The 25,843-nt window shown below is 41.9% G+C and overlaps 1 protein-coding gene and 1 long non-coding RNA gene across 2 annotated transcripts; one reads left to right on the top strand and one right to left on the bottom strand.

Moving 5' to 3' along the window:
• Positions 1–12,064: 12,064 nt before the first annotated feature.
• Positions 12,065–13,668, top strand: LOC113571607 (adenosine receptor A1-like). The gene is made up of 2 exons (XM_027000644.3): positions 12,065–12,475; positions 12,701–13,668. The coding sequence occupies exons 1-2, from the start codon at positions 12,144–12,146 to the stop codon at positions 13,278–13,280; spliced, it is 912 nt and encodes a 303-aa protein (XP_026856445.1). The 5' UTR covers positions 12,065–12,143; the 3' UTR covers positions 13,281–13,668.
• A 1,284-nt stretch (positions 13,669–14,952) lies between these two features.
• LOC113571608 (uncharacterized) lies at positions 14,953–23,978 on the bottom strand. Its single transcript, XR_014124592.1, has 2 exons — positions 22,303–23,978; positions 14,953–17,210 (listed from the first exon to the last, which is right to left on the bottom strand). It is a non-coding gene; the product is annotated as an uncharacterized LOC113571608 (long non-coding RNA).
• Positions 23,979–25,843: the final 1,865 nt, after the last annotated feature.

Below are 25,843 nucleotides of genomic sequence, written 5' to 3'. Positions count from 1 at the left end.
GAACCTTGAGGAACATCTTTATGTTTTCAAAAATATCCATTTATACTATTGTAGCAAATTGATAATGGTGTGTCATGTTTCATCAAAACCTGGTAAGCCCTACAAAGTCAAAAATGGACCAGCTCCTTCATACATGAGGTCAATGGTCAAAGCCCAATCCGTACCTCGAGTACCTCGAACCTCAAGTACGGCTCGGCTTGAAATACCTTGCTTCAGGTCTCATGGACGACAAGCATCGAGACTATTTTCTGTCCTGGCTCCAAGATGGTGGAATTAACTCCCACATGCTGTCCAGACAGCAGAGTCCCTTGCAGTCTTCAAACGCAGACTGAAGACCCATCTATTTGCAGAATATTTAAAGGACAACTGACACTGCTTCCTTATTGACTGACTAATTTAATACTTATTGTAGGGCACTGTTTATGTTTTTTAACAAACACTAGCACTTATTGTTTATAGCACTTATTTTTTAAGATAGACCTTATGTATTTTGCACTTCTAGGTATCAGCATTCATCCCTGTATTCTACAGTATTCTAGTTCATTGGTATGTTTAATTCTAACCTACTATACTGTACTTGGATATATTTTATGAGTAAATGACAAAGCACTTTTGTAAGTCGCTCTGGATAAGAGCATCTGCTAAATGCCGTAAATGTAAATGTAAATGTAAATGTAGGGTCTTGGGTTCAAATTTAGGTACTGAGATACTAACTTCCTGATGGCCATTTAGTAAGTAGTTCATGTGCTGGGTGAGTGCAGTCTGTGGTGACTTTTTAGAGTATTCCTTAGACACTTTTATGTAAGATGTCCTGTAAATCTAGGAATTTGCTGGCAATGATAAATTCAGCTGCTCTCATGACTCTCTGGAAGGCTTTATGGTTGCGGAATGAGCACAGCTGACAAACCAGACTTGATGTACCCAATCAAGATGCTCTCTTTCGTGCATTTGTAGAAGTTGAACAGGATGTTGGCGGAGGGGGGAGGGGGGGTAGAAACATCCTAAACCTTCATAGGAAAAAGAGGTGCTGATGAGCAGATTTCACCAGTGTATTTTTTTGAAGGGACCAGATCAGGTCATCGGTGAGGTGCACTCCAAGGTCCTTGATAGTGCTGACCCTTTCCACAGCAGCCTAAATGATGTATAAGGGTGTGTGACTATCCCTTTGCAGCATCTTGTAATCATCTTTGCTGATGATGAGACCAAGGTTGCTTCTGTTGCATCACTGAACTCTATAGGCTCTTTCATCACCATCTGTGATGAGGCCCGGGATGGTAGTGTCATCAGCAAACTTCAAAATGATATTTGAGCTGTGCTGTAATCAGAAATTAGGAGAGCAGTGTTTATCAACATTGAAATATGCATTCCCCAGTGAGACTTCAGTAAAACACAGATACCACTGCCTCTGCGCTTAGATGAGTCTGTTTGTTTGTACTGGAGGTGAAAGGTGAAACCAGACAGTATGAGTTAATTGTTTGGAACTGTAGTGTCCAGTAAAGGCCAAAACACAGCAGTTCCTGATGTCACATTGAAACTTAATCCAAACATTAGGTTCATCCTTTTTGCTAACCAATGACTGGACATTTGTGAGTATATCAGCTACTTGCCTGAATCCATATTAGAATTTACGGATTTAACAAAGGTGAACTGATTAATTACTGTGTGTGTGTGTGTGTGTGTGTGTGTGTGTGTGTGTGTGTGTGTGAGTGTGTTGGGGGGGGGGGGGGGGTTACTCTTGTCTCTAAACTGAACCATGCCAGATTACTGAACATTATGATACCTATGTAAAATCTAGGTTTATTCCACTGGTACCAGTGGCGAAATACTGTACTTTTATTTACAAAACTGGTTATGATGTCAGAGGCAGAAATCAACCACCCTTAGCCCCGGGCTGAAGTTATTTGGGAAGGGGTAGGCAATAGTAGGCCTCTAGCTATCTTCTGTACAGTGTCTATACCATAAATATATTTAAGAATGGGATGCCATTGGTTAGACTAGGTTGAACAGTTGGAGCTAGCTGCAGATGTTAATCATTGGGATAAGTCTGTTAAGCTTAAATGTATGTCCCTATTACTGGTAGGCCATGCTCAAGAGATTTATAATGGTCTCTCAGGGGTAATTATGCTTAATTAAAAGTGGCTTTGTCACAGTGCTTGGAGCCCTGTGATGGTAGGGCCAGGTAGGTAGGAGCTGACATCCTAATAAAACAACCTATGAATTTTGTAATGCTTTGAAACAGTGGCAAAGCCTATTCAAAAGTGGGTGAGCATAATTGATATTTGTTAGCTATAGACCATTTCATAACCCATTTCACAACTGGGTATTTTCATATTAGTATTCATAGTGTGAAAACCAATACTCTGAATTCTGCTAATAGTTTGGCTGTGAAGATGGAGTTGTTGAAAGATCTGCTCAGGTAATTTCTGGAGAAGTAAGTGAAAGACATTGCACTGCATAATGCCAAAATATTGTATTGAGGTTTTGGCTGGGGTTTTAAAAGAACTGTGAAGAAGTAAAAAAGGGTGTGGCACAGGGCTTGCAGGCTAATTCTACCTCATTCAAGGTGTCAAAAAAGTATAGGACAGTGAGAGGTAGTGTCAGTCTATCCTAGTTGTACTTTGAAGTAAGGGGTTCGGGGTGGTTGTTAGGATGTGATTGCTTTTAGTGGTACAAGCGCAGAGGATTAGTCCCCTTATGGGGAGATGCCCTAAACTTAGTGAGTATAAGGGAGCTGTTTCTGCAGATAATGGGGGTAGTATGGGAATTATAGAGCAATTTCAGACAGTTTGCCAATTTGGCAAAAATAATTATTTGAAAATAATTATTGGTAGATGATATCCCATTGCAAGAGGTTTATCTTGGTTTTGATTTTGGAGTATTGGGAATAGAAGGCAGGTAGAGAGCAAAAAGAAGGTAGCTTGTCTTGGTCTATTGACTTTTTAGCAAAACAGTTATGTATTAAGAAGAGCTTAGGCCAATTACGAGCTTAGGCCCGTATCCCTCCAAGTCCACCAAATACTGGACTCCATCACGAACCCACCAGAGGTCCAAGAGATGCTTGACCATGTACGCCGGTGCACCTTCCACCATGCGTGGGCCCTGCGGGTCGGAGGGGCCCACTGAGCACAATATAGGCCTAAGGTGAGACATGTGCAAGGTGGGGTGGACCCGCAATGACGGGGGAAGGGCAAGGCAATAGGAAACAGGGTTTATGCAGCGAAGAACCTTGAACGGCCCTATGTAGCGAGGAGCAAGATTGCGAGGACACCCATGCAGAGGCAGGTCCTTGGCTGATAGCCAAACCTGCTGTCCTGGCTGTCTCTTGTCGGTGTAATGCTTTTGAGCAGCAGCAGTGGATAAGAGAGCCCTGCGTGCCCTTCAACCGGCTAGTCGGCAGTGCCTGACTGTTTGCTCAGCACACTGTACACCCATGTCAGCCTCTTGGTCGGGAAACATAGGTGGAGCATTCCTGAATTGGCACTCGAATGGTGACATGCCTAAAGAGGAGTGCCACAGGGTGTTGTGGGCAAACTCCACCCATAATAGGTACTCAGACCAAGAGGATGGGAAGGGAGAGGCCAGACAATGGAGGGTGCGCTCCAAGTCCTGATTAACTCTCTCGGTCTGGCCGTTGGATTGGGGAGGACAAGATGGCTTCTGCCCTGAACAACTGACCAAAGGCCCCCCAGAACCAGCTAGTGAATAGAGGCAGCCCATGAAGACAGACAACCTGGGTAAATAATAGTTTAGCTGTCTCTTTTGCAGATGGCAGTTTTGGCAGTGCAACGAAGTGGCCGGCCTTGGAGAACCTGTCGACGACCACCAAAATCACAGTGTTGCCCCTTGATAAAATCAAGTGATAGGTGAGACCAAGGGCACAAAGGGGTAGCCAGTGGGTGCAACAGACCAGTGGACCTTGTCCTGGGGTTCTTGCACTGAGCACAGATGCGACGGGAGTTCACAAACGCTCAGATGTCGGGTTCCATGTGTGGTCACCAAAACCACCGACGGAGAAACTCAAGCGTCCATGTGACTCCTGGGTGTGCTGAAAAAGGGGATGCATGTCCCCACTCGAGGACCTGAGCTCTATCCACCTTATGTATATACAGCCATCCCGGCAGGGCTCCACCCAGGTCTGGTTCAGCAAGGAGAGCCTGAGGTACTGCCTTCTCAATCCACCACTGGATTGGTGCTATGATGCAGGCCCTTGGGAGGGTGGTCAGTGCTCGAGGGTGGAGCAGAAGGCAACGAGGATTCCCACTGGCGGGAGAGGGCAACAGGTTTAATGTTCTTAGTGCCTGCCCGGTATGATAAGGTAAAATCAAACCGGGCAAAGAACAGTCCCCATCTGGCCTGACATGGATTAAGTCGCTTGGCCTGCTGTATGTAGGCCAAGTTTTTGTGGTCCGTCCAGACCAGGAAGGGGTGTTTTGCCCCCTCCAGCCAGTGTCTCCACTCCTCGAGCACAAGCTTGACCACCAGTAATTCGCGGTTGCCCACGTCATTAGCTCTGTTCTGCTGGGGACAAACGTTGAGAGAAGGCACAGGGATGCAGTTTTTTGTCCTCTCCAGACCATTGGGACAGAAATGCACCAATGCCCACCTCAGATGCATCCACTTCAATGACAAATGGAAGCTCGGCATCAGGTATCTTAAGAATAGGAGCCTTGATCAGACAGCGTTTCAGTTCTTCAAACGCCTGCTGGGCTTCGGTGGACCAGCAGAACCGACCCGACATCTTCCTGGTCAACACGATCAGTGGGGCTGCAACTGCACTAAAGTTCCTAATGAACCTGTGATAAAAATTCGTGAAGCCCAGGAAGCATTGGACAAGACGCACCGAGGTGGGTCTAGGCCAGTTCTCTACTTACTGCACCTTGGCGGGGTCCATGCACAACTCATTGTGGGAGACGACAAATCCCAAAAGGAGATGGTACGGGCATTGAACACTGACTTCTCCAGCTTGACGAAGAGGTGGTTCTCTAGCAGAAGCTGAAGGACCCGCCTAACATGGGTGACATGTTCGTCTACTGTTTGGCTGTATATTAGGATGACATCTAAGTAGACGAACACGTATCTGTCAACAGCCTCCATTTAGACCTTGTTGATGTACCCTGCGCGCGCCAACCAGGGAAACATATGGCCGGATGAATCCTAGGGCTAAGGCTTCCTGGATATATTCTTCCATTGCCTGACGTTTGGGCCCCGAAAGAGAGAACAAGCAGCCTCTAGGGGGACTGGAGCCCAGGAGGAGGTTTATGACCATGTCTATAAACCATGTCATAAACCATGTCCGGTGGGGGGGGGGGGGGGGGGTGCAATAGTTGGGCCTTCTGTCTGCTAAAGGCCTTCCTAAGGTCCCAGTATTCCTGGTGGACTTGAGACAGGTCCAGTCCGTCGGGGTTGCGTCGTGGGTGTGTCCGAGCTGCATTGGCTGGGATCCAGACTCCCCCTACTTGTCAGGCACATGAACAGGGCTAAGGGTGCGCGGTGAAAGCCTCAACTGATCTCTGGTCCCTGTGTTCTGTGCCTCTGCCGTATGCAATTGTCAATATGCAATACCAGATCAATCAGGTTGTCGAGAGAGGTGGGAGTATCACGGTGGACCAGTTCATCTTTAAGCTCCTTGCTGAGGTCCTCATAGAAAGCAGCCATCAGCGCTGTGGGGTTCCATCCACTCTCAGCCACCACAGCGTGGAATTCAATGGTGTAATCAGCCACCACTCTTCTCCCTTGACATATATTAAGGAGATTAATATAGTGAATGGATGGTCGAAAGTCCGCTTAAGGGCAGTGGAACATATGTCAGTTTGGTGCCCCCAGACTGGGGTGGCCCATGCCAGAGCCCACCCAGTCAGAATGGAGATGATGTACATCTCGCTCTATGGGGAACCAAGATGGCTGCTGCTCGAAAGCCAGTGATCATTGAACCCCTACAACTTCCTGCCGCACCCGCATAGCACTCAGGGGCAGGGAGCAACAGCTCTGAATGTAAGGTGGGCAGGATTTCGGCTGGCTCTGCTGCTGCCGCAGCTCCAGCTGTCTCCTGACTAGGAGCAGCTGGAGGCATTGGTGTTCATGTCAGGAGGTCTGTCAGGACCTGTAACTGAGAGGTGATCTGTTGCAGGGTCTGCTCATGTCAACCAGCAATCACCCCCTGATTAGTCAGAGCCACCTTTACCTGTTCCAGATCTAACTGTTCAGCTGGGTCCATGGCTGGGTCTTTCTGTAAAGTGGGCTTGAATCCAGGTCAGCTAGGTGATGACACCAACAGCCTACTGCATGAGCAACCACACTCTAATGATGGTGGGCCCATGTGCAGAACAGTTAGATCTTGGATCAGGTAAAACAAAAGGAAAAACTAAACACCACGCCGAGTGTGGAAAAAGGGAGAACAAAGGACGCCATGGGAAGAATGGCAACTCCGATGCACTGGGGAAAACCAAACTAAAACTTTCCAAACAAAATCAGAAAATGGGGAGAAACTTGAATGGCTAAGGGAAGCCTCAGGAGAGAGACAGACTCGAGAGGGGAAAACTGGAGAGGGGAGTGGACGTGTAAATACACCAACACCGGCGCAGGGAAGAAATGAGTTGTAACACAAGGGCTCACAGACCTCAATACCTGAAGTTACCAGCTAGGAGTATGGCTCAAAACTTTAGTGAATACCCAGCACTGAATGACTAGGTCACTGGGCTTTTATAGATCTAGCCCAGCTGTTGGGCATCAAGCCTGATTAGTAGTGTGGGTGACCTGGTGGTCAGAGGGGGCCTCAGCCTGGTGCCAACCCTTACATTTGCAGAGCATATTTTCAGGTTTTAGTTTTTTCTTTCAGCAAGCTGGTTAACTTTTAAAGTCTTTTTGTGCAGAGAGGCAATTTTGAGAAAATATGTTGAAAGCAATGAATGCTGTTTCAAAATTTGTTTTTTAATATGTAACGGACTTGTCATGTGTAATAATTCCACTGTAAATGTGATTTGTTACTTTATTATATTTTGTTCATTAAGAAGTTGCAGTTTTGTATGAATTATAGCCATTTTGTTAAGGACTTTGCTGAGATAATATCTCCCTTGAACTAGCTTACTGAGAAGAGTAGGAAGTTGCAAAGGTCTGAAGCATGTCAAATGGGAATTTTAGTGGTTAATGGTATCTTTGATATCCACTTGATTTAATGGTGTTATCACAGGGAAATCCAGGGTCAGAGTAGTATCTATGACAGTAGGGACTGACAAAGCATCTACAAAGGAGTTGCTTAGTGTGCTAACAATTACCAAGTACTTTAAATATCACCATTTGGGCAAATAAATTGTGGTGGTTGCATAATTTCCAGGATTTAGAGAGGCAGGAAGCTAGATGTGTGAGAAGCCAACCAATTTTCAATATCATATTGTTGATTGGCCAGGGAAATTCCATGCTAATGCAGATGCCTTGTCCATACTTCCTGGGTATGTCTCTCCTTTCAGGTCATAGTTGTGACGGACGAGGGTTAAGCAGGATGTGGGGACGAGGCACGTCGAACATAAACATACATTTTATTCACACATGAAACATACACGTCTTAACACAGACTACTTAGATCAAACACCGACAACTTTGACGATACGAAACGAGACTTATATACACTCATGACAATTACACACAACAAGGATCAGGTGTACAACACAAGAGGGCGTGGCAATACGAACACATACAGACACGCATGCACAGACACGCACACACACATGTACGCAGACTTGAGGGGGGAGGGGCCGTACCGTGACACATAGAGTACTGGGAAGGCCTTGTCTGTAGGGGAGCTGGTTATCTGAGCAGTCCAAGACAATAGGCAGGTAAGGGACTGTGAAGATAGTTGATCTAGTAAGACTCAAGGTATATTACCATGTGCTCACCTTCAACCTGCCATTGTGTCATAGCCATATGGCATTAGGTATTTTGGGTCCTTTGCAAAAGGTGAGGGACAACTATAAGTATCCTTTGGGGGTCAGTGACTATGTTTCAAAATGGGTAGAGGCATTGTGCTTTCCTAATTATGAAGTTATTACTTTAGTTTAGATCTTGGTGGTAGAATGAGTCTGCCAGATCGGAACTCACTATAGTGAGACTAGTGTTGGAATTTTGAAACTTAGTTGTATAAGGAGGTCAGATCCATAAAACACATTCAGATGGTTTGGTGGAATATTTTAATTGATAATGCCTTGCAATGCTATCCTTGTCTGGAGATGATAACCAGGCTGATTGGGACTCGTTGCTGCTGTATGTGTTGAGGGCATACCATAATAGTGTGCATGCAAGAATGGGGTTTATTCCTTATAAGGCTGTTTTTAGGAGGGAAATCGTGCTATCTGTTGACATAATGCTTAGGTTGGGTAAAGGTGAGAAGTCTGTTAATGAATGTCATTCAGTTGGTTGAAACCTTCTTTACTGTAGTTTCAGCAGTGAAAAGCCTGGAAGTTGGAATCCTGGAAGTTGAGGTTTCATTTTAAAACTTGCAAGCTCAGCATTACAGAACTATTAGAATAGCCACAGCAGTCAATTTGACTATTTGAAATTTGCATGTCAGATTGTCAGTATTATTTTGAAGGAGAGTTGGTGTGGGTTCAGAATAAATTTGGTGAAGAGGAGTGTCCCCTAAACTTCAGAAGCTTTTAATGCCCTTATAGAGTACTGGAGAGCGTGGCCAATTTATTGTATAGAGTGGTGTTAGTACATGGAGGACCTGAAGCAGTGTTTTATTTTAAGTGGCTTAAATCATATTTATCTCCCTGTGTACAACACAAGAGGGCGTGGCAATACGAACACACACAGACACGCATGCACAGACATGCACACGTACATGCATGCAGACTTGAGGGGGGAGGGGCCATACTGTGACAGAGTCCCCCCCTCAAGGGCGCGACTCCCAGTGCGCCAACCTACCGGGCTGCGGCCCCGAGACCCATGCCAAAAGGTGATGTTGAAGGACCAGACAACCCGCCACGGTCCAGTGCAAACAGGGTAGTGGGGGGAAGGACAGGGACCAAGACGATGTCAGACGCAGGGACGCACACACTAACGGGCACGGGCATGGGCACATACACAAAGGGGAACAAAGCGACTGGTACATGTATTTAAATCGACACCAGGACAGGCACATGAACGACACCACACACATTCAATAGTCCGGGGAGGGGGGAAGGAACTCCAGCCAGTCCCCCAGTCATCGGTTGGGTCAAAGACTGACCTTCCTGGCGGGAAGTGTCTCTCGCCAGCCTAGGTAGCGGCGACTGTCTCGGTCCTGGTACTGGTGTAGCTGCGTTTTTGCCTGTACGAGGCTTCGGCATAGGCGCATACGCTCTAGAGCTCCTTGCCTCAGGCGGGGGAGTGTCCATATTTGACAATAGTGCTTCCCTGCTAGCTGCCCGTGTTCGCCAGCCCGCACCTGGGTGGCGTGCCCTGGGCGGTGCCCTGTGCAAGTTACATCTGGATTTAAAATGTTTCTCACATCATATTTGTAGCTGATTAGAGTGGAGATGTTGGTTAAGGCTAGTGAGTGGACCTGTTGGGTAGCTGGAGACTCCTTTTTTCTGTTTAAATGAAGCTCCAGGAGTGCCATGCAATGGCTGACCCTGTGCTCTGACCCTAGCTTCCAAAACATATGTGGGGAGATGCTGGGACTACATTTTGTTACCTTGTGCTTGTACTGAGCAATGACAAAAAAATGTAATTTAAATAGTTGCCATAACCCTGTTTTTGTTTTCTACTCATCAGTGTTGGTTGCTAGATATAGTCAGCTGAGTCATGCTTATCAAAGAAATAAAACATGAGTAAGCAACTCTTCACGATTCTTGTTGATGTAGCAAACATGTGCACACATCAGCCATCTTACATACTGCTGATTAGCAAACACAAACAAATAATTCTAAACACAAACAGGGAAGAATCATGATCACAGCAAGACCACAAGATTAACATGTGATTTTCATCATCATTATCATCATCATCATCATCATCATCATCATCATCATCATCATCATCATCATGTTAAGTGTAGTTGGTTAATGAGAGGTGTCCGGGTTAAATCGAACTGTGTGGTTTTGTTTTTGAGGTATGTAGTCAAGTATGCATTTCATTTACTTAAGAAAAGATTAAAGCAAGAACCTGCTTTATGAGACAAGCAGGAATGGAAAACAGTTTCTTTACAGTCTTGGCAGAACATCACTGGGGAAGATTCTATCTGTCTCATGAGGACTCCCAAAAAAGACAAACAAAATCAGTTGATTCAACATGCACCTGCTAGAGTTCTCACTAGGAGCAAAAGAAGAGAACATATTATGCCCATTCCTTACACTGGCTACCAGTGTACTACAGAGTTTAAGATTTTAAGGTATTATTACTGGTCTATAAATCACTTATGGTGAAGGACCAATGTATCTGTCTGATATGCTGGAGAGTGAGCTGGACTGCACCCTTAGGTCATTAGGAACTAATCAGTTAGTCCTGCTTAAAGTAAAAACTAAGCATGGAAAGATAGCTTTTAGCTACTATGCCATTTCTAAACAGAACCAGCTGTTGAAGGATATTAGAAGAGCTCCAACACTAGATGTCTTTAAATCAAAATTAAAAACATCCATATTTGGCCAGACTTTTGGCTCAGTCCTGTGGCACTGCACTTTTAACTTTTAAGCATCACAATTTTTTATTCCATTTTTTAATTTTTGTGTTATCCTTTCTTGGACTGAGAGAAGACTGGCATCCTCTCAAGGATTGAGACACGACTGTATTGATAGGATTGTTTCAGGGATTGAATCTTAAACTAATGTTGCTTGTTTTTATTTAGTGTTTTAATGCTTTTATTTTTCTTTGTTTGGATTATTTTTTAATTTCTATTCATTTTAATCATATTCTGTTTTTTTCTCCTACATATGTTTCATTGTATTTTTCTATTCTTATATGAAGCATTCTGCTATATAAATAAACTTGCTTTGCCTTGCCTTGCCTTGAATGCGAAAATGGAAGTTGCATTTACTCACCCAGATGTAGAGAATGAAGGCAAATACTGCCCTTATTATAACAAATAAATGGAACATTTTCACAGTGTATCTGCTACACAGTTAACAAAGACTCTTAGTCAACAATGTTTATTGAATTTACCTAGTGCAACAAATGCAACCAAATTTCTCTGCACTGAACTGTGGAATGCATTCAAATATGTAATACATGTCAGCAACCTAGAGGCTACATGTGGCTTCCACAACTTCAAGTCAGACTTTTACCATGAACCCAGGTACTTGATTTACTTTGCTTGTTATGATCTCTTAGGACACTTAAGACACTTAGGATGATGCAATAGGACACTTTTAACGATATTCTTCTTTCTACAGAGTAAACCATGCAGAGGCGTGAATATAACAACTCTTCTACAAGTGGCTAGCGCTGCTTATAAGGAAGTGTTGACACAGCAGAATTAGTCCACTTTATTACCACATTCTCTCCTATCTGCTCATTTTCCTGTCATGGCTACCAGCAGTGTATGAGTCTATACACACGGAAGGGCTCACAAGCATGGCATGCTACTCTCCCTCAGGGTTCAGTTTTAGGCCCTTATTGTGCTCTCTCTTTATATTGGCTTTCATTTTAATACTGATGATCATTTAGGCCAGATTCAGAACCACTGAATCATCAACAAAATTTGACCTTTGTAAATTTGTAAAAGTTGCTCTGGTATATCAAAATATTCATTTGTTGTTACTGTGACTGCACAAACATGTCAATATCACAAAACCTGCTAATAATTTGATAAACATTTTAAAGTCATTAATAAAAGAAATCAAAACAATTTCAGTAATTAGAAACGACATTCAAAATAATGAACATGTAAAAATAAAATAAATAAATTATTCATTATAAGATACAATAACTGAATGCTATGACTACTGAATCAGATAAATCAAATATACAAAAACTAGACACATGCATAAATTGTTTTAAAAATTCCTTTCACCATGGCTTTTGACACAGGAAATCATGTGTCCACTCACTTATATTTCTCATACTTCCGTGTGCAAATGAACAAATGAGATTTACTCTCAGAGAGCTTCCTTCATTTACCACAACACTCATAAGTGAAGTAGTTCCTCTACAGTCTTCATCCTCCTTTTATTATCATGGCTAGCAGTGGAGATGTGATCTACATGATACTGGAAGTGTTGATAGCTGTGGGTTGCTGCGCGGGTAACGCGCTGGTGATCTGGGCCGTGTGGATGTGCGGGGCACTTAAGCATGCCACCTTCTGTTTCATCGTGTCCCTGGCCGTGGCGGACTTCTTGGTGGGGGTCGTGACCGTCCCTGTGTCCATGCTGGTGGACATCCATGTGAAGACCTCCTTCTACAGCTGCCTGTTCATGTGTTGTATGGTGATAGTGCTGCAGGTGGCTTCGGTGGCCTTCCTGCTGGCCATCGCTGTGGACAGATGTCTCCGTGTTTGTATCCCCCTCAGGTGAGTTGTCCTCCATCCTTATATTGGAAGCGGCCATGGCCACTTTTTCATACTGAGAAATATTTCTGCCACAGTACCACAACAGTAAGGCACACAACTTTGATAAGTGACATGACATTCCTTGGTGTTTTTTTGTAATTATTGCAATAAGTAAACCAAAATGACTTAATCCCTTAAAATGTCTCAATCACCAGAGCAAGCAAACCATTTTCTGTTCTCTCCCAGATATAAGTGCACTGTCACTCGAAAACGCTCTTGGATGGTGGTGGCACTATGCTGGATCGTTTCGACTGTGCTTGGTTGTATCCCCATGTTTGGCTGGCACAACTCTTTGGATGGTACAACAAACTCTCTAATGGAGTGCAGTTTCTTAACGGCTATGCCCATGTCATTTTTAGTCAACCTAATTTTCTTTGGAACTTTACTACCTCCTTTGGCTGTCATGATTGGCCTTTATTTTCATATCTTTCTGGTCGCTAAAAAGCAGTTAAGAGCAAATGTAGGTATATCTACTGAGTCCAGCACTTTTTATCAAAAGGAAAGCAAACTGGCTGCCTCACTGGCTCTGGTCTTAGTTCTCTTTGCTGTTTGTTGGCTCCCTCTATACCTTATGCACACTGTAAATTTCTATAGTCCGAAGCCTATAGTGTCTGATAAGATAGTTAACATAGGTGTGCTACTGTCTCATGCTAATTCAGTAGTTAACCCCATAGTATATGCGTTCAAGATCCCAAAGATAAAAAAGGCATATAAGAAGTTGTGGATGAGCCTTTCTTGTGGAAGAAAACAGCAGCAGGCTGAATAGAATAGAGTAATACATTATTATAGCCTATTATAGCTATTCCTATACCTATATTATTGTTACCTAACTGCATATTATTGTTATACAGCCTTTTATAGCTATTCCTATACCTATATTATTGTTACCTAACTGCATATTATTGTTATACAGCCTATTATAGTATTCCTATACCTATATTATTGTTACCTAACTGTATATTATTGTTATACAGCCTATTATAGGTATACCTAACAGACCTGCCATATTTTACAACCTATTAGTTCTTCTGGAACCACTATTATACTATGAAATACCCTGAATCTTTATTTGGTTCTTGCATGAGTGTCCTGGTTTTAATTAAGCATTTAACTAAGTGTTTAATTAAGCATCGATTAAATATACATACATACTTTAAACATGTAAAAAGTGTTCATGCAAATTAATACAACATGAACTGTTATATATGCATTTACAAAATGTTCATACACATTTTCAAGACATCATTTGCCCTTTTTTTTAAGGGTAATTCATCAAAGACAAGGTGTGCCTAATAAACTAGCAAATCTGTATATTATTAATTATATCAAACATAAATTTGTGCTTTGCTATAGTCTTGCTGGTCGTAAGCCTGTGACATTGCAGTGTTATCATCTGCTCGATCAGTAACACTGATTTCTGATTAAGGCATTAATACCTGAACAATATTCTAAAAAATAAATATTCTAATGAATCTTTACCAATGGACAATAATGCCTTATGCTTGACTGAGAAAACCAAATTCACAAATGCACGTGGGACACTATAAAAATTTCCATGCATCAGTAACTACAATTATTATAGTTTTCGGCATTATCATACTATTGTTAAATTATACTCAAATGTTTGAAAATCACAAATAAAATTAAAAAAAATTATACAGGTAGACTAATAGACTTTATTGAGCCTCTCAAAATCAACTACAATTGAAATAAATATGAAATGATCACCAACATCTTTACTGTTCATATTAAATTAATTACATCAGTGTTTGTATATTAACATTAAAAGACCAACACTACCATATGTGCATAAATTAACAAGGAAAAAATGCAACACAATAATGTAAACAAATGTTAATTTTCTAAATAAACTAAGTTCATATGTAGTCATGTGCAGAAAAATTATTTAAGATTGAAATGTTATGATTACTGTTGGGTTTTATACCATACTATAACATTAAAACCTGTAGGTTAACATCCTTCTTTTCAAATGCACTCTTCAATAGATATCTTTAACACTTTTGTTATCCTATTCATATTAGGTATGACTTAGCATTATGTGCTATTTTTAAGCAAATGCACACCATGTATGCTTTTTGTTCACAGTCGGCATTTGTTCAGTTTTTCCTTCTTTGAACTTTTCTGCTTTTCTCAAAGCTTCCCCTGTGTTCCGCTTATTTATTTAGCAATTTATTGATCTTGATGAGGAGACGCAGTTACAGTCTTTTGCCACCAGGGGGCCCCCGAACACCATAGTGATTTCACTGTGTAATGGCAAAGGCACAAAGCTATGAAACAGTCAGCAGTATGAACACGGATCTCTTTATAAACTACCTTAAACTGTCCAAACATTCGTCATGGTTGGAGATGTTGAAGAATTCCCATGTCTATATACAACATATATATTGCTTGGACCTTTGAGTCAATTAAAGTCACTGTGAGATTTTTCCTGTTTATTTGAATTTCATATTGAATTCATCAGCAGACAAAAACAGGACATGCCTAAGATCACAGCTTCTGAAATAAAACAAATTGCCTCTGTCAAACACAAAACACAAACACAACCATGTTATATTAATATTTAATGTTCTTAGCTATTTGACCTAACAGACCTGCCATATTTTACAACCTATTAGTTCTTCTGGAACCACTATTATACTATGAAATACCCTGAATCTTTATTTGGTTCTTGCATGAGTGTCCTGGTTTTAATTAAGCATTTAACTAAGTGTTTAATTAAGCATCGATTAAATATACATACATACTTTAAACATGTAAAAAGTGTTCATGCAAATTAATACAACATGAACTGTTATATATGCATTTACAAAATGTTCATACACATTTTCAAGACATCATTTGCCCTTTTTTTTAAGGGTAATTCATCAAAGACAAGGTGTGCCTAATAAACTAGCAAATCTGTATATTATTAATTATATCAAACATAAATTTGTGCTTTGCTATAGTCTTGCTGGTCGTAAGCCTGTGACATTGCAGTGTTATCATCTGCTCGATCAGTAACACTGATTTCTGATTAAGGCATTAATACCTGAACAATATTCTAAAAAATAAATATTCTAATGAATCTTTACCAATGGACAATAATGCCTTATGCTTGACTGAGAAAACCAAATTCACAAATGCACGTGGGACACTATAAAAATTTCCATGCATCAGTAACTACAATTATTATAGTTTTCGGCATTATCATACTATTGTTAAATTATACTCAAATGTTTGAAAATCACAAATAAAATTAAAAAAAATTATACAGGTAGACTAATAGACTTTTTATTGAGCCTCTCAAAATCAACTACAATTGAAATAAATATGAAATGATCACCAACATCTTTACTGTTCATATTAAATTAATTACATCAGTGTTTGTATATTAACATTAAAAGACCAACACTACCATATGTGCATAAATTAACAAGGAAAAAATGCAACACAATAATGTAAACAAATGTTAATTTTCTAAATAAACTAAGTTCATATGTAGTCATGTGCAGAAAAATTATTTAAGATTGAAATGTTATGATTACTGTTGGGTTTTATACCATACTATAACATTAAAACCTGTAGGTTAACATCCTTCTTTTCAAATGCACTCTTCAATAGATATCTTTAACACTTTTGTTATCCTATTCATATTAGGTATGACTTAGCATTATGTGCTATTTTTAAGCAAATGCACACCATGTATGCTTTTTGTTCACAGTCGGCATTTGTTCAGTTTTTCCTTCTTTGAACTTTTCTGCTTTTCTCAAAGCTTCCCCTGTGTTCCGCTTATTTATTTAGCAATTTATTGATCTTGATGAGGAGACGCAGTTACAGTCTTTTGCCACCAGGGGGCCCCCGAACACCATAGTGATTTCACTGTGTAATGGCAAAGGCACAAAGCTATGAAACAGTCAGCAGTATGAACACGGATCTCTTTATAAACTACCTTAAACTGTCCAAACATTCGTCATGGTTGGAGATGTTGAAGAATTCCCATGTCTATATACAACATATATATTGCTTGGACCTTTGAGTCAATTAAAGTCACTGTGAGATTTTTCCTGTTTATTTGAATTTCATATTGAATTCATCAGCAGACAAAAACAGGACATGCCTAAGATCACAGCTTCTGAAATAAAACAAATTGCCTCTGTCAAACACAAAACACAAACACAACCATGTTATATTAATATTTAATGTTCTTAGCTATTTGACAGAAACTCTTGTTCTTTCTCTACGTTATTGTGTCACACAAGGAAGGCAATAGACTGTATAGTTATCACCTCAATAGGATGTGATTCCTCCCACAAACTATACAACCTACTACCTCACCCTGTGGAAACACTGTTCCAGATGGAGAGATCTCCAGCTATTTCACTGCATTGTAGCCTAAAACACACTGTTCATATTGAACAAACATGTGACAAGGCAACTAACTGTCAGAATAACAAATCACCCAACTGCATTTTAAATCAAATCTCCAGGTGTGGGTGTTTGATAGGAGTCCATGTTGGGTCAGCATGATGTCCAGTCACACATGAGTAGATAGTTGATCAGACTGTCTCCTTAGGAAAGACAGTAGATTGTATAGTTATCTCAGAGGGAGGACTAATACCCCACAACTATTCAATCTACTACCTCAGCCTCAAGGACAGTATCTAATGCACCAAGGCTGTATTCTCACATTAAGAATCTGGTAAAGGTAAAAGGAGAGAAGGTCAACTTGTTAATTATATGACAATTATTTTGTTCAACATATTTGCTTGCAGGTGTTATAAATTGTGGCGTTTAAACATTGAAAACAGTAACTTTAGAACTTTGTCGTCATAACTGATAAGCCTTCCCTATAAATACTACATGGATTAATAGACTGCTGCAACTTATAGGGTTTTATTACTATTTTAAGAAATTGAGTTAAACTGCAAACATGAAGATAAGAGAAAGGGAAATGTGACTTAGGTTGGTTAAGGTGAGAAAATACACATAGCAATCTTTGGCCTAATGGCAGGTCATGTCCGCACCCATACTTCCAAATGTGGATTCTTGGGAAGGCGTCTGGTAGCAGTTTTACAGGGAATTACCTTGAGGGAGCAATTTCCTCTCTGATCTTTTGGCTTGGTTAAAACATAGGTTCAAACCAGGCACTCCTGGCTTAAAGCTCATTCATACTCGCTTCAAAATGTGACAGTGCTTAAGACATCAGTTTTTGGTTCACAGCATTAATTTCAATTCCCAAAATCAGTCACAGGTAATGCAAAGACTTGAATGTGATGTATAACTGCACCCAGCTTGTTTGTGCTTTTGGGTTGTTTTTGTTTGTTTGGTTGGCTGGTTGATTCATTTTTTGTTTGTTTAACAAAAAAAAAGACAAAACAATTGATGGTCATAACGTAATCGCAATAGGAAGTGTTCTAATATGTGCGAGCCGTATGCACAGCTCACTGGCATCCAGTGTGGTTGGCGTATATTAGAGGTAATCAGCGCCAGGAAATAGTGCCCGTTTTTTGCAAAAACTTGGCTCTTTGCATCGCAGAGAAGCCTGTGTAAGCTTGCTGTTTAACAAGCAGAGGAAAATAGTTGAATTTAAACACGGTTTGCTCGGCTGCCCCAAGCCCCTCAAGCCTCAACAGAGTGGTTTGTATAGACAGTTAGCAATGCATGGATATGGAAAGAAAAGGACCCAAACAAAATGGCCTCCCTCCTGCCATTTTAGGTAACAGGGATTGACTCTTGCATGTAAAATACATCTGTGAGAGGAGAGAACTCGCAAGCCCACTCAAGTGTCTGTACAATCCATTTTAAAGATCTGAAAGAAAACATTATACAGTATGGAAAAATATATGCTCTGTAATAAGTTAATCATGCCCAAACTAATATTACAATAGCCTACACAGATTTGTCGTTACCATAACTGAAATGAAAATGCTAAATTAAATGTACATTTCTGTGTATAGTTTTGTAATGGGATCCACTCATGACTGAAATCACAAACATTGATGGGATCTCGCAAATGGCAGATCTGAAAATTCACTGATAATTACTTAAAACAAAAACCAGACATCATTGTGTTAGCTATGTCTGCTGTGGCAGCTGAAGCAGATGCACAATGCCTGGCCCTGGCATGAAGCCGTGCCTGAGAGGCTAGCACAGAGGGGTCACGAGGGCAGGCCAAACAATCGACTGCCATGCAAGGGAGGGGGGTGGGGGCAATTGCCCTGTTGCTTTGCATAAATTAGCATGTGAACCAGAGACGGTGAAAAGCACCATGGTAGCTCATTAACATTCAGAATTCCTCTTTGGTCTAATTAATGGCGACAGTGATTGAAATGTTTTGGCATGGCAGTAGGCCGAGAAGAAGGCAGCCTTCACTCCATGAGACAGAAAGGACAGGGGAAACAGAAGTCTCTTAATTGAGACGTTGATTCAACGTTGAATCAATTACATGGCGAATAGTATCAGATCTGTAACAGGCTAAGATGCAAAGATCAAAATCAGTCCATATTGGAAATTGATTGAACTTTCCTGATAAAGAAAATGGCTAACAAAGCTGGGACAAGGAGCAGTCCTGAAATAACTACGGACTAGCAGAAAGACTGAATAGTTGAGAAAATGGTATTTTCTACATAAGCATTCACTGTTTCATACAGAGTATGTACAAAGGATATTTTAGCAGTTTTAGGTCTTTATGCAATTATGTGCAAGTTAACTTCTCATGTACACATCATTTAAAGTTGTAGCACAAATATAACTTTGAGGATCTTGGCATGATCTAACAGTATTATAATTTTTAAGCAGTAACCATCTTTTGTAAACTATGCTAAAAGGACTTTCTCCAATTTTTTATTTTTTGTTTGAAAATAAATATTTGTTGTTGAATCCTAATATGGTCCATGTCTTGCTGAAGTTTATGGGCCAATTCACACAGTAATGCCTGTGTATAAGTATTGGGCTTCATGATAGACAATATATGGTAAATACAATATGCCTCACTACTCAAACAATATGAGAGCATGATCTGACATACCCTCATTTCCTTGGAACTGATACCATATTGTACTTATATCATGTCCTTGGTCCCTGGTATTTTGTATGTAACATATTAGGTTACAATTGAAGAAAAACACTCAAAAAATAAAATAAAATAAAAAACTTGGGAGTATTTTAATTAAAAAACTACAACTGCTTAAGTGTTTTACTAAGAGATTGTTTCATTCAAACCATTTCAATTATTTCGTTTTTTCCCAGCACTGTTTTAGAGACTTTTGGAACAGTTTGTCGACTCTGTTCTATCCAAGCATTTCAAGTGACCTTGATTAGGGAAATAACAAGTGATAAGCAGTTATTTTCAAGAGGGCTTTTATAGCAGCACTGACAGAGACTACCTTCAAGGCACTAAAATCTTTATTAGTTCTTTCTTATCAGTGACCAAGAGCAGTGAAAAAGCCCTGCCCCCTGCCCCCCACCCCCACCCCCACCTTTTTTTGCACTGACAACATGATAACCTCTTCTGCTCATATTCAGTAAACAAATCAAGTGCCTCTCCCTTTGAACTCCCGACACCTCGGTAGGTCGATTAACCAACAGATAGCATGGTAAAGTAACAAGTTCTTACTTTTTTGTGACAGACACTTTCGGAACGTTAAACAAGGTAAATATGGATGCTGCCGAATACTCTTAGAGTAGTGCCTAATTATTTTTTAAAAAGGCATTAACCTACCTGCTTAGATTTTAGCACGATCTTGTGTAACACAAAAAAATGCGTTAACCAGACTTAACCGCATTTTCATGTTCTTCGGTGCTGTTGATTTCCAGGTCAGATTCTACTATTTTTTCCACAGTTCACGTAATCGACAGGATAACATTAGCCTGTTGCTGGCTAAAAGGTTTCGGGCTAAATTTTAGAGTCATTCTGTCATTCTGGAGAACTGGGGGGAAAACGCCCTGCAAACAGAACTAGCGTCCCTAAACAGGAAGTCTGCCTGCCGTTGACCTGGTTTGACTCTGTCCCGTGTACTTGGACGTCTCTCCAAGTTCACCTCTTATCACCCCGATAGCGGCAAAGTAAACCAGCTTTTAATACTGATTTCTCCCTTTGCTGTCAAAAGACAGCCCCGATCTTGTATTTGATGTTAAGTGCAGATCGTAGGGCAAACTCACTGATACACTAAACCTCATATTTTCCCCTGTCCATGGACTTGTCTTTGTAACATTATCATTATGTTGTGTCCATGTAGTTACATGTCTAATGCTGTTCAGAATGGCATTTGTCGATTAACGCAATGATATCAGTCTTGTAATCACACTCTATAGCTGAAATTTGCTTCCAGATAAAGGAAGTGACTTGGTTCCTGGTTACTACACCGATATGGTGGGGGTGGGGGGGTAGCAGGAAGTAGAGATGGCGGGCCACAAAGAAAATATCTTCAAGTAACATGGCGAGTTCATCTGAGGATAGAAAACGAGGGGAGGAGAAAGTATTCTGCTTCCCCGTCCTTCATCACTCCTGCTATATTCTTTTTTAAAGAACATTTTAGCGCACTTTGTGATCGTAGCATTTTAGCTGTAACATTATTATGGTTGGAAAGTGAAAACGGACCTTTTTAAAACTATTAAAAAACAAAATGAAGTAAGTATGACTTTTATCAGCTGTACAGAACATTGCAACCAGGAAGCAGGCAAATACGTGCTCAGGCGCAATATATGCACCAAAACAATTCAAATATGCACTGTCCAAATTGTTTTTTCGGAGCCTAAAGCGCAAATCAAATCAAAAGCCATATTGTCTATTTTTTATGTATATGCTTCAAATTACTGAATCGGGGGGGGGGAGTGATCATACATGCTGAATGAGATTAACTACTCTTTGAGGACCTTATAACCATGAAATGTTTGAGACATCCTGCTACAATTGTCATAGCTGTGTTTTCCCTGTGGACTAAATAAGCCTTTTTTAATCCTTATTTTTTACCCCGTCATTTTCATCCTTTCAATGGTATTTTTCCTTTTTTCATGGTTCGTAACAATGTCATCAGTAGTGTAATTTTCCCACTACATCTAACACGGCTATAGCATGCAAGGATAATTTCTCCCTTTACAAATTCAGACCTGCAATACCAGTTAAGTGTCAGTTGCAGAATGAAGAACGACTTTACTACTCTCAGGGCCAAGACAAAGACACTATATTATCTTTACCTTTATCCCGCAGTCCAGCAGTATGCACTAGGTTGAAAGCCGATGTTCATTTGTTTTTGTTCATTTATTTTACCACTACCAGTCAAATTAAAAAGATGACAGTGTTGCTCTAGAGTAAACTACATTAATTCCTCTTTCATTTGAGGAGTATTTTGTTGACCAGAGTGGCACAAACAGGTTGTCGTATAAAACGGTTTAACCTAGTGGGCTACAACCGTCCTCAAGGGAAAGCCCCGAGCTTTGCCTTGTGTACGTGAACACAAACACAAACAAAATCAAGCAAAATCACTGCTGGCATTACAAGGTGCAGTGTTCTATCTTCTGATATACAATTTGACTTTTTCTTAAACTCGACCTCTTTTGCAAAAAGTGAAGCGCAATTTTAAATTGGACCATAATGGCGGAGACATTTGCATGGCGACAGAGGCAGACACGTGTGCAAGAGGAAAATGAGGATGATGAAAATCAAGAACAACCAAAAAAAAAAAAAACGAAGAATAAGAAGCACTCTAGAAAAAGCAGAAAGCTGGACGTCAGGCAAACGGCGCAGGCGGTGACGGCGTTGTCCGAACAGAGGAGAATGTGGGAAATACCTGGGTGAGAGGTCCACGGAGGGAGCGCGGCGCCCTCAGCCGAGGGGAGGCGGGGCGGCGGCAGTCGCATGGACAGGCAAGGAAGGGAGAGGGAGAGGAGAGGCTCCACGTCTCAATCGTTGGCTGGTGGGGTGAGGCGAAGGAAAAAGCAGGCAGAGAGAGAGAGAGAGGGAGAGGCGTGATGGCGAACCACCCTGTTCATGCAGGGGCTGGGGCCTGGGCCCCAGCCAGTGGCGAGGCCCCTCAGCCATGCCCTCCTCTCTCCCTGCCCACTTCATCCACGCTGCCAAAAGCGGGCGGGAGAGTGGGCAAGCGTGAGGTCACAGCTGCGCGAGAAGGGAAGAGAAAACGGGCAGGGCCAGGGCTCTCTTGGAGCGCACCCGAAGTTGTGTCGCCGCAAAAGTCTTCGGGCTGAGTTGTTGTCACCCCTATTTTATCTCTTCCTGAATTGCCCCAAAGTCCTTGCCCAAAATGGTACACGGTGCTGCCTGGCGGGGCTATGAGACACAGGGAGAATAGATTCCTTCCAAAAGCAGCACGTCAAGCAACCACTAACACTTTGGCTAAGCAAAAGCAAGAAAGAGGAGAGAGAAAAGGAGCAAGCGATTGTTGTGCAAACAAACCATGGAGAAAATCAGATAGATGTACTTACACAGTCTTTGGCATCTCTTCTAGGAGTCAGGCTAGATTCATTAAACAATGCCATGGAATTAAGACACATCTTAGAATAAAGAACTGGGCTTCTCCCAGAGAGGGAGGGAGTGCATTGAAGTCTTTTGTCAGCATTTGGCATCCATCCCAGGTAGTACATGCCTCTCCGTTCCCCTTCTACAGAAGTCATTGCATCGTCTTTAGCTGCCCTTGTGCTGCCTGTACCTTCTGTGCAGATTTCCCCTTATTTTCACCCTCCTTAAAACACAAGGGTAAATTTTTTTTCTGGTCAGCGACCACACTACCACAGAGACTCTGGCAAGGGTGAAAGTTTTCTTCTTCACTCGCAAAGAAAAAAAGAAAAAAACCTTCAGAAACTTAAGGAAAGTTATGTAACAATCCATCCATGTCACTTTTTCAACCCAGTGCGGCAGGTGAAAGAAAATGCGCAAATTCATGGTCCAAAAGAGAACCTTGGTTTTCCTCACTGTCATATCACATCTATTTTTCTGTCATTCCTCCTGCCTCTGTGTGGCTGCAGCAACTGTGAGCTGAGCTGTGAGACAGTTAAAACTGAGGATTAAATTAAACACCCAAAGAGAAAAAAATGACAAAAAAAAGCCAGTGACTTGTAGGAGTTGTTGGTGGCGGTGCTATGATGAATCCTGTTCTGCTGTAGATAGAAAAGGGGCTTAGAATCCAGGCAGCCAGCTGGCCAACAGAGAGGAAAGTCACAGAAATAGTCCAGTGTCGCTCTGCCAAAAAGTGTGCTTCGCCCTCCTCCCAGGGCAAAGACGGCAAAAGGCAGTGAGAAAGAGAGGCGAGTAAGAGAAAGAGAAAGGCAGAGTCTCACGGACAAGTTCTGCAGTCGTCTCTTCTCATCCTTTTCTCAGGCATTGTCCAGGGCAGCTCACTCTGTGATGTCATGGCCCCCTTTTTTCTCTTTTGTTGTTTGTTCATTTATTTCTCTCTCGCCACTGTACTCCTCAGCTCCTCCTCTCTTCAGCCTACACACATACTCATCCAATACCAATACCCCCCCGACATACCCCCCCCCCCCGACAAAAAAAGAAAAAAGCTGACAGTAGTCCACTCTGACAGTCTGTAAAGGTGGTAAAAAAAAATAACAGTGGACAACAGAAGCAGCAGCAGGATGAGGGAGAGGGAAACAGAGAGAGAGAGAGAGAAGCTGCCTTCACAAATCTTTCTCTGTGTCTGTGCCTTCCTGCCTCTCGCGAGCAGGGAGCTTGTAAAACTTTCAGCTGCAGCAGCTTAAGGCCAGCCTCCGCTGGCAGCAGTTCAAGAAGAGAGCTGGCTGTTTCTAAGGCGCCCGAGGATCGTCTGAGAGGGGGAGAGCCAGGGGGCGGGGGCACAGAGGTGCTCATGGACAGACTTCGGTGTCCGTGAGGTGACAGACTGGTCAGAAAGCTGAATGGGGGGTGGAGCTGGGGGCTATGCGTGCCAGCTACGGCTGGTCTGGGGGTCACATAGGGTCCATGAACTAGAGAGGAGAACAGAGAAGTAAGAGCTATCTGACACATGGTCCTTCCCTTTGGCACAGGCTAGTTGTGCTAGTACCAAGCTGTCTCATAGTTACAGTGCGAGGTTCGGAAAGTTTGAAAGATACCCTGAAGGTTTGGTATCAGATATTTGCTTTGCATGTAATACTGCACACTGTTACACATCACTGAATTTGCATGCAACCTATATTTGTCTTCATTTATTTTTGTGTGATTCTATACTTTAAATTGTTTTTTAAAACGTGTGCAATTCAAAGACAAGCAAGTAAATACAGTACAGTTATATTATCTGCTGAAACGCTATCTGACTATCAACTGCTTGCTGCAGGTTAGGCCACCTGCTGCTTGTTTGCACAGCCAGGTGGCTGACAGGTGTCAACTTAGGACACCGTACTACTGCCATCCTATGAGCATTGCTCCCCCCCCACACACACACCCTCACCCCCATCCCACTCAAACACACACACCCTTAACCCCTCACCCACATACCTCCACAGCCACATACATATGCACACTTTTCCCTCAGCTGCTGAGTATGGCACAGATGTCATACCACTTCTGAGAAAGCCCAAAGCCTACACACACCCCTTCTCCTTTCCCCTGACACACGCACATGCACACAACCCCCTCCCCCACTTCCCCTGAGTCACACAAGCACACACACACACACATACAGTTTGCAGCATATAGAAAGGTTGCTGCTTAGGTGATGTTTATCTTATGGTGAGTGAAAGAGAGCATTTGACTCATTCCAGGAGTGCCTTTCTAGTCAAACGAGACTCTCCCATATCAAACACACTTTCATATATAGAACTACTAGAGACAGGGGCTGCTGTGTTTGACAAGAACCTACAAAAGACTTTGGGCACAGCTTGGATTTCATCAGCCTTTCGAAGCTAACCACAGCTGATCATTTCATCCCTTTGCTATTGTGACACAGTTAATATCAGGGAAACCTGATAAGCTTACTTAGTACCTCTCATAAAACCCCAGCTAGAGAGTGCAGTTTGTCTCATTTAATCTTTCACTTATGAATTGCTTGTAACATTGAACTGAAAGACATGCGAGTCATGCTTTGTGTTTCTACGACTACGAGTTGAACTCGCAGGACCTTAAAGAGGGCTTTAGCACAGTCTGCCCACTTGGCGTATGACCTCATCTAAGCAGACATGTAGACTGTAAGTTGGCCCTGATGGACTGATAATCCTGCCTGCTGCTGTTACGCCTCACCAAATCAGCCCTGCTATCCTAATTACTTCTAATGACTGATTGGTGGAGGGTTACTGGAGGGTAAGGGGAACAACCTGGAAACGTGGCCCCTCCCTTTGCAACTAGAGACCCGACCACCACAAGTACCATCACACACAACA

The sequence above is a fragment of the Electrophorus electricus genome, chromosome 7, assembly GCF_041902795.1.
Source record: "Electrophorus electricus isolate QZ-2024a chromosome 7, ASM4190279v1, whole genome shotgun sequence".
In the NCBI taxonomy this organism is placed as follows: Eukaryota; Metazoa; Chordata; class Actinopteri; order Gymnotiformes; family Gymnotidae; genus Electrophorus; species Electrophorus electricus.
This window is presented reverse-complemented; position numbering and strand designations above follow the sequence as displayed.

Coding starts and splice junctions, on each gene's coding strand:
- LOC113571607 (XM_027000644.3), top strand. CDS start 12,144: ATGGCTAGCAGTGGAGATGTGATCTACATGATACTGGAAGTGTTGATA. Junction 12,476..12,700: donor CGTGTTTGTATCCCCCTCAG/GTGAGTTGTCCT, acceptor GTTCTCTCCCAG/ATATAAGTGCACTGTCACTC.